The 12899-nt window shown below is 41.2% G+C and overlaps 1 protein-coding gene across 1 annotated transcript in view; it reads left to right on the top strand.

The window, feature by feature from the left end:
* Positions 1 to 12899, top strand: part of SEMA3E (semaphorin 3E) — a 185187-nt gene that overhangs the window by 133948 nt on the left and 38340 nt on the right. The window contains exons 6-8 of the mRNA XM_040343439.1: positions 6384 to 6503; positions 7923 to 8065; positions 12758 to 12872. Of these exons, the coding sequence (XP_040199373.1) occupies positions 6384 to 6503; positions 7923 to 8065; positions 12758 to 12872 (378 nt within the window). The remainder of the gene's footprint in view (positions 1 to 6383; positions 6504 to 7922; positions 8066 to 12757; positions 12873 to 12899) is intronic.

Here is a 12899-nt window from a genome sequence, read left to right on the forward strand (position 1 = left end):
CTTGTGAAACCAACCGAAGATCTCGGCGAGCCAAGTTTCCTCATTGACTAACGAGGAAATAGAGAACATGTTCTCTATTTGGCTCAACAAAATCCTCGTCGGTTTCCTCGGCCAAAAGTGTACACACGACCGGGTTTCTCGGCAGAATAAGGCTCCGATCGAGTTTCTGGCTGAATTCTGCCGAGAAACTTGGTCGTGTGTACGGGGCCTGAGGCGCATAGATACGACGCCTCAAACTCAGAGGTACGACAGCGTATCTGGAGATACGCCGGCGTAACTCCTAGGAGAATCTGGGCCATTGTGTGCTGGGTACATATCGCTCAAAAGGCAGCCTGCGAGATCCTGAGATGCTAAGGAGAACCTTGGTGCCTGCTTGGTCCACAGCCAACTAAGTGCAGGAAGAAAATTTAGCGGCACATTCAAGGATCAAAGCAAGTCCTTTATACCTTATACCCCCAGTAATGAGTAAGCACAAGAGTATGAAGCGTGTCTATTGATCAGTGGTGAGCTGTGTATGTCTCGATGTACGTTTTAAAGAATATTCAATAAAGGAATTGCTTTTATTCTTGGATGTGCCGCTACCTTTTCTTCCTGTGATCAACCCACATTGTGCACTGTAGTCATTATCAGGATATCTTTAAAGTGGATGTAAACACACTCTCATCCTTTCTAAACTACTGCCATAGTGGTGATCTATAAGGATATACATGCCTCCTGCATGTATCCTCACCTGTCAAATGTCTCCCCTCTGTCTGTTATAAGAAATGAAAAACTGCAGATTCTGTGGGTGGATCTGTTGTCTGGAGTTTGGTGGGTGGAGTTGTGATGTCAGTAGACTCCCCACCCTCCTCTACACTCCTCTCCTCTTACACTAAATTCTGCTATGATGACTACATCCAGTCAAAATCCAGAAAAGTAACCACATGACTTCAGAAAAGGAGTGAGGGTGGGAATTAAAAAAAATAATGCCTGTCTCCAGGCTAGTGCATAAGATATGTAAATAACTGTCACTCACAGCAAGGGGGCGGAACGGACTAAGGTTTTTCTCTGTAAGTCCGTTTTATTTCACTGAACAATAAAAGAGGATTGCTCAGAGCTGGTTTAACTCTGTGTGGCAAGACTGGGCACGGATGATAGGAAATCTCATACTGTACATTGTGACATCAAGAAAAATAAATAAAATACATTTGGGTTTACATCCACTTTAAGCTTCAAAAGATTTAGTTAAAGTGCATGCATGTTAGAGTGTACCAACTTTTCGATAGTTTAGAGTGCCTTGATTTTACCTAGGTTGTTTTTATTGCGTTTTTTATTGCGCTTTTATTTATGTTCTTTTTTTTTTTCTTTTTTGCTATGCAATCGAGCCAAGGTATGCCCAATAGGCTCTGTTATGTACTGTTAACTTCTAAACCTGCAATAAAAATAATTTTCAACAAAAAATAGTGCATGCATGCATACAGGAAGTAGCTGCAAAGAGGCTTTATGAGATCAGTAATACCAAGAGCTAACAAAGGAGGAAATAAAATGTGAATATAAGCATTTTATTTTGTAAAAAACTGCAAATGTTTATGCTGCACAGTGCTTTATAAAAATAAATATAATTCAGTTAGGGCTTATAGCTACTTAAACTTTTTATTAAAAACTAATATTGCGATTGCCTACTAATCGGCAAAGAAAAATATGCATATAGGGGTAGATTCACGTAGGGGCGCCTAAAATTAGGATGGTCTAGCCTACTCTTTGTAGGCTACACCGCCGTAAATTATTTAGGTTAGTAGTGATTCTCAAACCACTTACCTTCAAATTTTCGGCGGCGTAGCCTAAAACGAGCGGGCATAAGCGCGCCTAATTCAAATGACTGGGAGGGGGGCGTGTAGTATTGAAATGAGGCTTGACCTCACGTTTTTTTACGTTTTTTACACTGCGCATGCACTGGGCGACTACATTTCCCAGTGCGCATTGCGGCTAAGTAGGCCGTACGGGCCTATTGATTTCGACGCGTACGTAAACGACGTAAATCCCGATTCGCGGACGACTTGCGCAAACGACGTAAAAAATTCGAACCTCGCAGGGAGAAAGGCGGCCATACTTAACATTGTTATTCCACCTCATAGGTGGAATAACTTTAGGCGGCCTATCGCATACAGAAACGACGTAACTCGACGGTGTAGGCCCGGTGTATGCTCGTAAATCGTTGGGAATCGGCGTATCCCCTCATTTACATAATCTAGGCCGGCCGCAATGGAAGCGCCATCTAGCGCCCAAAAGAAACATTGCAACCTAAGATAGAACGGCGCATGCCGTCCTATCTTAGATATGTTTAAGTGTATCTCTGTTTGAGAATACACTTAAACATAGGCCGGCTTAGATTCAGAGTTAGGTCGGCTTATCTGTAGATAAGCCGGCCTAACTCTTTGTGAATCTACCTATTAGTTTCTATTATTGAAAGTTAGGCCGCATACACAATCGGTTAAACCGATGAGAATTGTCTGATGGACCGTTTTCATCGGTCCAAACTGATCGTGTGTGGGCGCCATCGATTATTTAACCATCGGTTAAAAAAAAGCCAACTTGTTTTAAATTTTACTGATGGATTCCTAACCAATGGGAAAAAAACGATCGTTAGTAGGCACAACCATCGGTTAAAAATCCACGCATGCTCAGAATCAAGTCGACGCATGCTTGGAAGCATTGAACTTCGTTTTTTTCAGCACGTCGTTGTGTTTTACATCACCGTGTTCTGACACGATCGTTTTTTTAACCGATGGTGTGTAGGCATGACGGACCATCAGTCAGCTTCATCGGTTAACCGATGAAAACGGTCCTTCCGTCCGTTCTCATTGGATGGACTGATCGTGTGTACAGGGCTTGAGACGTTTACATAATATGCACAGAAGGTGTAAAGAGCTAACCCTCTCAACTCAGCTTTGTCCCTGGTAGTTGCAAATAATTATTCAACACCAGAATATGTAGACTGAATTGAATACTTAATACTTTACAAAAACCTGTTACTTTACCTAAGTAGTGAACTGCTACAAGTCAAAGATTTTAGTTTTTTTCCTTTCCTTGTAACAAAGTGAATTTTCAGCTTACTTAGATGTACGGCAACTCTGATGTAAGTTTGCCACCTAGTGGACATTGGCCATAGTTAAGCAAAAAGCTTTTTGCTGGCTAATGATGTCAGTTATACAATATCAATATGAAAGGTATGTGCCAATGAACTACAGTTCAAACCGATCCATATAAATATAACATGCCATGTGTTTCTTATTTAGTCTGGGGCAGACCTGCACAGCATAGCTTTTATATTTTGTCATCCTGTAGGAATACTTCTACTGGGAGGTTCACTTAGGCCTTTAAGCTGCACTGATTAGTGAACTTAAAATATTTTTGCAGACTGGTCACCTATGACATTTAGTACTTTGATCAGAAAATATTTCTTGACTCCTAATTAAAATAATTATTTAAGAAGACTTGAAATAATATAAAGATTGAGCATATCACAATAGTTTCTGGGGATTAAAATTAGATTGTAAGCTATTCTGAGCAGGGCCCTCTTAATCCTCTTGTATTTTATTGTATTGTAACTGTATTGTCTCCCTTTTATATTATAAAGCGCTGTGTAAATCATGTATAATAATAATAATAATAATAATAATAATAATAATAATAATGCTGCTTTGAACACTCTGGTAAGTGGCTAAAGGTGAATGGATTTTCAGGAGTAAACAACCCACGATATATCCAACTGCAAGTCATTTATTAATTGTCATGAATTTTCAATCACAAATGTGTCTAGAGATCTGTGAGATATCTTTGCATAGATTTATGATAAAATAATTGCATATGCAACATATGATGACTTCAAATAGGGGGGGGGGGGATACCCATGGAAAGCACAACTCTACACTTCAATCAGTTGTGATGCTGCTGTACTATAATTTAGTCAATTGTTTAAAAAGAACAATTCTATCAAACTAACGCTGACAGGTCAATCCACTGGGTTGGAATATTCTAGAGCATTTCCTAATGTTCTTACTTTTTACCACTTAAGCCCCTCACCATTTTGTAGCGAAAGGACCAGGCCCCTTTTTGCGTTTTGGCACTGCGTCGCTTTAACTGACAATTGCAGGGTCGTAACGATGTGGCTCCCAAACAAAATTGACGTCCTTTTTCTCCCAAAAATAGAGCTTTCTTTTGGTGGTATTTGATCACCTCTGTGGTTTTTATTTTTTGCGCTATAAACAAAAATAGAGCGACAATTTTGAAAAAAAAAAAATGTTTTACTTTTTGCTAAAATAAATATTCCCCAAAAATATATATAAAAATATATTTTTTCCTCAGTTTAGGCCAATATGTATTAAAAAAAATCGCAATAAGCGTTTATTGATTGGTTTGCGCAAAAGTTATAACGTCTACAAAACAGGGGATAGTTTTATGGCATTTTTATTAGTAATTATTTTCTTTACTAGTAATGGCAGCGATTAGCGATTTTTATCATGACTGCGACATTATGGTGGACACATCGGACACTTTTGACACTATTTTGGGGCCATTGTCATTTTTACAGTCACCAGTGCTAAAAATGCACTGATTACTGTGAAAATGACACTGGCAGTGAAGAGGTTAACCTGTAGGGGGCGCTGAAGGGGGTAAGTGTTTCCTAGGGAGTGATTACTACTGTGTGGGGGCGTTGCTTGGCATGTGATGTCACTGATCGTCGTTCCCTATGACAGGAAACAGATGATCAGTGACACTCACACTAAGAATAACTGGGAAAGGTTTGTTTACACTTACCTCTCCCCGTTCTCCAGCTCTGTGACCCGATCGCGGGACACCGGCGGCGATCCGGTCCGCGGGTCCCACGGGCGTGGTCACGGAGCTCAGGCACGGGTCACGAGCGACCAACGGCTGGGCTCTTAACCTCCCTGGTGTTATGATTCTTTCAGAAAAAAGATGCTGAAAGCGGTACCATTATTTGCAAGGAAATGTGGCGTTTTATACTGTAGGCCTGTATTCTTAGGAATAACTCACTTAAATCTGACCAAACAAGAATCTTATAGGCATCCCGGGTATGACATTTTTTTAAAAACAAAATTATAAATTATAATATTATAAATAATTATAAATAATTATAACAAATAATAATATAATTCTAATAAAAATTATTCAATAATGTCATCAACTCAAAATCACTGAAATTTGCTCAGTTGCAGAATTGTCGCTGTCATTATTTTATTTTTTTTATGACGAATTTCCCCACAAATCGCTATCGCACAATTCTGCAAGTGATTATAATTTATTATCGCTGTTTTCTAGCTGATCTAAAACCATTTTTGACATAAAGGGACACTTTTTGGTTGCTATGGACAATCTACAGTTTGCAGGCAGAAAGAACAGTTTTTATTATATAAAAGAACATGTAGGACACTGGGCAGACCACTAGGGACAAGGGGGGGTGTGTATTTTTTACATACAGTACTGTAATCTATAAGATTACAGTATACTGTATGTATTGTGTTTGTTTACCTTTTTGAATTTGGCGCTGATCTCCGCCCCTGTGCGTCGTAATGTCGCAGGGAAGGGAGATCGGCGGCACAGGAGGACACTGTGTGAATCGAGCGAGGTCCCGCTCGCTCACACAGCGCGGTGGCATCGCTGGATCCAGGAACAAGGTAAGCCAGGGTTACCGATTTTGGCACAAAAAATCCACCCCGAGCCACGCTCAGGAATACCGCCAGGAGGGTTAAAGGGCAACGTGCCTGTACGTGCTTATGCCCAGCCATGTCGCTCTGCCGACGTATATCGGTGTGAGGCGGTCCTTAAGTGGTTAAGCTGAGATACACTGTTTCCTAATCTGTGGAGAGTTTATTCAATATATGTATCAAAGCATTGGGGGAGATTTACTAAAACTGCTGCACACCGAATCTGGTGCAAATGTGCATAGTAACCAATCAGCTTTTAGGCTTTATTGTCAAAGCTTAATTGAACAAGCTGATGTTAGAAGCTTAAGGGCACCAGTTTTAGTAAATCACCCCCACTGTGCATGTCAATTGAAAAAACGACTGCTGGTCTGATGAAGATAAAGTAATTATTATAAATAATCAAGGGACCTTTCAAAAGTGACACAGACCACTCATAACTAAAAGGGGAAAGTATAAAGTAAGTTTTAAATAAAATTGTCTCAACCTAAACAAAGATGGGCAGAATTATGCATCTAGTGCTTGTGCAACCCCTTTAAGTGTTTGAGACATTGTGCATCACCCATTAGAAAATATTTTTTATTAACATACCTCATTTACAGTTTTAAGGAAAGAATATCACTAAAGAGCAAAATATGCTAAAATACAGCTAAACTGTTTAAATGTAACATCTTATTACAGGTGGTGAATTATTTGTTGGTTTGTACAATGACTTCTGGGGAAGAGATGCCACTTTATTTAGGAGCATGGGACATCTGCCACACATTCGAACAGAGCATGACGATGATAGAATCCTAAAAGGTAATGAAACCTAGGTACTAATATATATATATATATATATATATATATATATATATATATATATATATATATATATATATTTTTTTTCTTTAATTTTAATTATGTTGCATGTTTATGGGTGCTTGATGGGAATAGTTTATTGTTCAGGTCACAAAGTAGCTTTATGTACAATCCACCTCATATATTCCAGCAAAAACAAAAATGGAAGCTGATTGGCTACCAAGCAGAGCTGCACCAGATTTTGCTCTCTCTGATTTTAGTAAATCTCTCTCACTGTGTCAATATGTCAGCTTCATTGCTTCATATGTGTCATATGTCAGCTTCATTGCAGATCGTTAAAATACCACTGAAACATGGGCCACTGTGTAAAACAAATATTGATGGTATTTGGAGAAAAGGTGTAATAAGTCCTAAGCACCCAGTTCCTGTGTGTAAGAGAGTTCAAAACTAAATGTAAACCATTATATTATATTTGGCAGAACATGGAAAGATAGAATAGGTATAGATGGATTTTAGGCTCCATTCACACTTGTGCGACTTGTCATGTAACTTTGGACATCAAAGTCACATGTGAAGTCATTCCCCATGTTTTCCAATGATAACCATTCATATATGCGAGACTTAAAGTTGCAGCAACTTCAAAGTACTTCATACACTACTTTGGTCCGACTTTCATGCAACTTGAGGGCCATAGACTTCAATGTTAACCCTCAAAAATTGCAGGAAAGTCAGATGTTATACAATGCAACAGTTGTGCAAAAGTTGTCCATTATCACTGGTCAAAGCAAAAGTTTTATCCAAGTTGCACATATCCAAAGTTGCGTCAAAATTGTATAAAAGTTGCGCTCTAAAGTCTGCGCAAGTTTGAAGTCGTAAAAGTGAGAATGGAGCCTAAATGTCACATATATATTGTTTAGGCAGGCTGCAGTAAATCAAATTGCTTTTACTGCCTGCCCCAAAACTAGTGTAAGCAATATGCAGTTGAATTTAAGCAAACAGTGTGTTTATTTAGGGCAAATCCCTCTACTTTTTTCCTATTAAAGATAAGCTCTGCCTCCTGTTGGCAGAGCTTAACATAGAAATTGAGGTCTTTAGAATTCATTGCATGTAGTACTTCCCCCCTGAACTTGCTCTAAGCTGCATGGTACATCACTATTTGTTTGATCTTTAGCCATCGCATGGTAATATGTGCCGTAATACCTGACAAAACAATCAAGTTAGACAAATCTTAACTAGGCACTCACGAGAAGGAAATATCAAACTAAGGAAAATTGAGGAGGGAAAATAAAGATAAATACATTAAAAAAAAATAAGAATCCAGCTAATAGTAACTTATTTTAACGTATCTTATAGGTAGAAGTGTGCTGTATTTCAGAAACATTCTTAAAAAATGTTTTCCTTTTGCCTATTTTTGCGTAGAACCAAAATTTGTGGGATCCTATATGATTCCAGACAATGAGGACAAAGACGACAATAAAATATACTTCTTTTACACTGAAAAGGCAATGGAAGGAGACAAAGGAGCTCAAGCTATATATACTAGGGTGGGAAGAATCTGTGCTGTAAGTACATTTTGTATACACATCTTAACATTTTATATTTCAACAATGTATTAGAATTGAGTACAGGTTTTTATGGGTGTTTTTTTCAGAATCATTCATTAAAGAGTTATTACTTAGCGAACTAGTCATTCTTCTGTCTAATGTCTGCTTAGCTGAATCATTATTTCATGTGCTCTGAATTTTGTAAGAATGGCCCCTGAATGTTTGGTAAATCATATCTTAGGCACACATTTTATCCATCTGCATTACATTTTCAAATATGAATCTTAAAGTGATTGTAAACCTATTTGTATAAATTACAAACATGCTCACCTGCTCTGTGCAACAGTTTTGAACAGAGAAACCCTAAATTCTCCTCTTCTCAGGTCCTCTGCTGTTGCTCCTGGCCCCTCCTCTTCTTGGTGTGCCACCATAGGAAGCTGTATCATATTGTGGCACACCTGCAGGCTCAATCCTGAGCCATGCTGCCTGCGTCTATAGACACAGGCAGCGAAGCTCAGCCCCACCCTATGTGCCCTCATTAGAGGATTTGATTGACAGCAACAGAATATAATGCTATCAATCTGTCCTGTGAGAAGAGGGAGGGTAGAGAGAACCATTGTATTAATGGGGGGCTGCCAACATAATTTTTTTTACCCTAATGCATAGAATGCATCAGGGTAAAAAAAAAAAAACATTATACCTTTACAACCACTTTAACCACTTAAGCCCCGGACCAAAATGCAGCTAAAGGCCCAGGCCAGGTTTCGCGATTCGGCACTGCGTCGCTTTAACAGACAATTGCGCCGTCGTGCGATGTGGCTCCCAAACAAAATTGATGTCCTTTTTTTTTCCAAAAATAGAGCTTTCTTTTGGTGGTATTTGATCACCTCTGCGGTTTTTATTTTTTGCGCTATAAACAAAAATAGAGCGACAATTTTGAAAAAAATGCAATATTTTTTACTTTTTGCTATAATAACTATCCCCCAAAAACATATATCATTTTTTTTTCTCAGTTTAAGCCGATATGTATTCTTCTACCTATTTTTGGTAAAAAAATCGCAATAAGCGTTTATCGATTGGTTTGCGCAAAATGTATAGCGTTTACAAAATAGGGGATAGTTTTATTGCATTTTTATAAAAAAAAATTTTTTTACTACTAATGGCGGTGATCATCGATTTTTTTTCGTGACACTTCGGACAATTTTGACACATTTTTGGGACCATTGTCATTTTCACAGCAAAAAATGCATTTAAATTGCATTGTTTATTGTGAAAATGACAGTTGCAGTTTGGAAGTTAACCACAGGGGGCGCTGAACGAGTTATGTTTCACCTAGTGTGTGTTTACAACTGTAGGGGGTGTGGCTGTAGGTCTGACATCATCGATTGTGTCTCCCTATAAAAGGGATCACACGATCGATGCAGCCGCCACAGTGAAGCACGGGGAAGCCGTGTTTACATACAGCTCTCCCCGTTCTTCAGCTCCGGGGAGCGATCGTGTGGGGGCGGCTAGAAACGAATAGCCGCGCCCTCGCGTGATTTCCGACCGCCACATGTACCGTGGGTGGTCCCGATCGGACGTCCGACCCGTGGAAAGGCAGGGACGTACATGTACACCCATCTGCCTGTACGTGCCATTCTGTGGACGTATATGTACATGCGGCGGTCGTTAAGTGGTTAAAAATCAGAATCTGCACACAATAGAACTGTAAAAAGGGAAGACTTCTTTTTAAATAATTGCCCCATAAATATTTATATTATATGCTCTTCCTTTTAATGACTGCATAAAATGTATAAAAAGTCAAATTCCACACTGATATTTTGATCACGGTGTCTATTGCAAACTATAGCTTGTATAATAAAAAATATATATAATATACAGTATCTTTTTCATATGATATTGAAACTTTGTAGGCTTTGGACTCCCTTAAATGTTATTATCAGCCCCAGCCTATATAACTTTTATTTATGTTAATCATTTGTCGACCCACCACAGTACATATACTATGGCAGGGTGACACATGCAGGCACAATCACATACATATACTGTAGGTGATCGCTTCCTTTCTCGGCGAGATTGACCACCTACGAGCCCCATCGCGGGAGCTATCGCGGGGAAAAAGCCGTCATAGAAGCGACGGGGATCCAACTTGGATTCCCGCCAATTCTAGCTGCTGCGTTTGGTATGAATCATGAGGGGGAACTCCACGCCAAATTTTAAATAAAAAACCGGCATGGGTTCCCCCCCAGGGGCATACCAGGCCCTTAGGTCTGGTATGGATTGCAAGGAGACCCCGTACGCCGAAAAAATGGCATGGGGGTCCCCCCACAATCCATACCAGACCCGTATCCAAGCACGCTGCCCGGCCGGTAAGGAAAGGAGTGGGGACGAGCGAGCACCCCCCCTCCTGAGCCGTACCAGGCCGCATGCCCTCAACATGGGGGGTTTCACACGAGTAAGTACATCTCTCACATTTTTGTAAATATTTTATTATAGATTTTCATGTGACAACATTGAAGAAATTAAACGTTGCTACTATAGAAAGTAGTGAGTGTACAGCTTGTATATTTGCTGTCCCCTCAACATAACTCAACACACAGCCATTAATGTCTAAACCGCTGGCAAGTGAGTGCACCCCTATGTGATAATGCCCAAATTGGGCCCAAAGTGTCAATATTTTGTGTGGCCACCGTTATTTTCCAGCACTGCCGTAACCGTTTTGTGCATAGACTTCACCAGATCTTCACAGGTTGCCACTGGAGTCCTCTTACACTCCTCCATGACAACATCACAGAGCTGGTGGATGTTAAAGACCTTGCGCTCCTCCATCTTCCGTTTGAGTATGCCCCACAGATGCTCAATGGGGTTTAGGTCTGGAGACATGCTTGGCCAGTCCATCACCTTTACTCTCAGCTTCTTTAGCAAGGCAGTGGCCATGTTGGAGGTGACCGTGGGGTCGTTATCATGTTGGAATACTGTCCTTTGGCCTAGTCTCCGAAGGGTGGTTAATGCTCTGCTTCAATATGTCACAGCACATGTTGGCATTCATGGTTCCCTCAATGAACTGTAGCTCCCCAGTCCCGGCAGCACTAATGCAGCCCCAGACCATGACACTCCCACCACCATGCTTGACTGTAGGCAAGACACACTTGTCTTTGTACTCCTCACCTGGTTGCTGCCACACATGCTTGACACCATCTGAACCAAATAATTTTACTAGGGTTGTCCCGATACCGATACCAGTATCGGTATCGGGACCGATACCGAGTATTTGCGGGAGTACTCGTACTCCCGCAAATACCCCCGATACTAAAATAGAATACTTGTTCCCCCCCCTGCCGCAAACCCGTCGCCGCAAAGCCGCCTCCGCCGTTAATCAGCGTGCGGGGAACAGCTTTCGTTTGAATAGCTGTATCCCCGCTGCGTATAGACACTCCCCCTTTGCGCGGGATTGGACGGATGATCTGTCCAATCCCGCGCAAGGGGGAGTGTCTATACACGGTGGGGATACAGCTATTCAAACGAAAGCTGTTCCCCGCATGCTGATTAAAGGCGGTATCAAGGCATGGGGGACACGGCTGGAATGTGGAGGACACGGCTGGAATGTGGGGGACATGGCTGGAATGTGGGGCACACGGCTGGAATGTGGAGGACACGGCTGGAATGTGGGGGACACGGCTGGAATGTGGGGGGACACGGCTGGAATGTGGAGGGCACGGCTGGAATGTGGAGGGCACGGCTGGAATGCGGGGGGACATGGCTGGAATGTGGAGGACATGGCTGGAATGTGGGGGACATGGCTGGAATGTGGGGGACATGGCTGGAATGTGGGGGACATGGCTGGAATGTGGAGGACATGGCTGGAATGTGGGGGACATGGCTGGAATGTGGGGGACATGGCTGGAATGTGGAGGGCATGGCTGCATTATGTGGGGGACATGGCTGGAATGTGGGGGACATGGCTGGAATGTGGGGGACATGGCTGGAATGTGGGGGACATGGCTGCATTATGTGGGGGGCATGGCTGGAATGTGGAGGACATGGCTGCATTATGTGGGGGACATGGCTGGAATATGTGGGGGACATGGCTGCATTATGTGGGGGACATGGCTACATTATGTGGCGGACATGGCTGCAATATGTGGGGGACATGGCTGCAATATATAGGGGACATGGCTGCAATATGTGGGGGAAATGGCTGCATTTGGGGACACATTTAAAAAAGTATCGGTATTCGGTATCGGCGAGTACATAAAAAAAAGTATCGGTACTTGTACTCAGTCCTAAAAAAGTGGTATCGGGACAACCCTAAATTTTACCTTGGTCTCATTAGACCACAGGACATGGTTCCAGTAACCCATGTTCTTATTCTGCTTGTCTTCCGCAAACTGTTGTGGGCTTTCTTGTGCATAATCTTTAGAAGAGGCTTCTGGGGAAACAGCCATGCAGACCAATTTGATGCAGTGTGCGGTGTATGGTCTAAGCACTGACAGGCTGGACCCCCAACCTGTTGTCACATGATAATATATAATAAAATATTTTAAAAAATGTGAGGGGTATACTCACTTTTGTCAGATACTGTAGATTTTCTTCAAAAATGTTGATCTGTTTTTGTTTATATTGCAAAAAAATATAAAACCCAGTGGTAATTAAATAGGACCAAAGGGAAAGCTGTATGGAAAAAAAAGTAATTTGCATTTTTTTTTGTAGAATGACATTGGGGGCCAGAGGATGATGGTAAATAAATGGACCACATTTCTAAAATCAAGACTGGTTTGCTCAGTGCCCGGACCACATGGGATTGACACACACTTTGATGAACTAGGTAAATTATTTACATGTTTTTAATGTA

The sequence above is a fragment of the Rana temporaria genome, chromosome 3, assembly GCF_905171775.1.
Source record: "Rana temporaria chromosome 3, aRanTem1.1, whole genome shotgun sequence".
Lineage (NCBI taxonomy): Eukaryota > Metazoa > Chordata > Amphibia > Anura > Ranidae > Rana > Rana temporaria.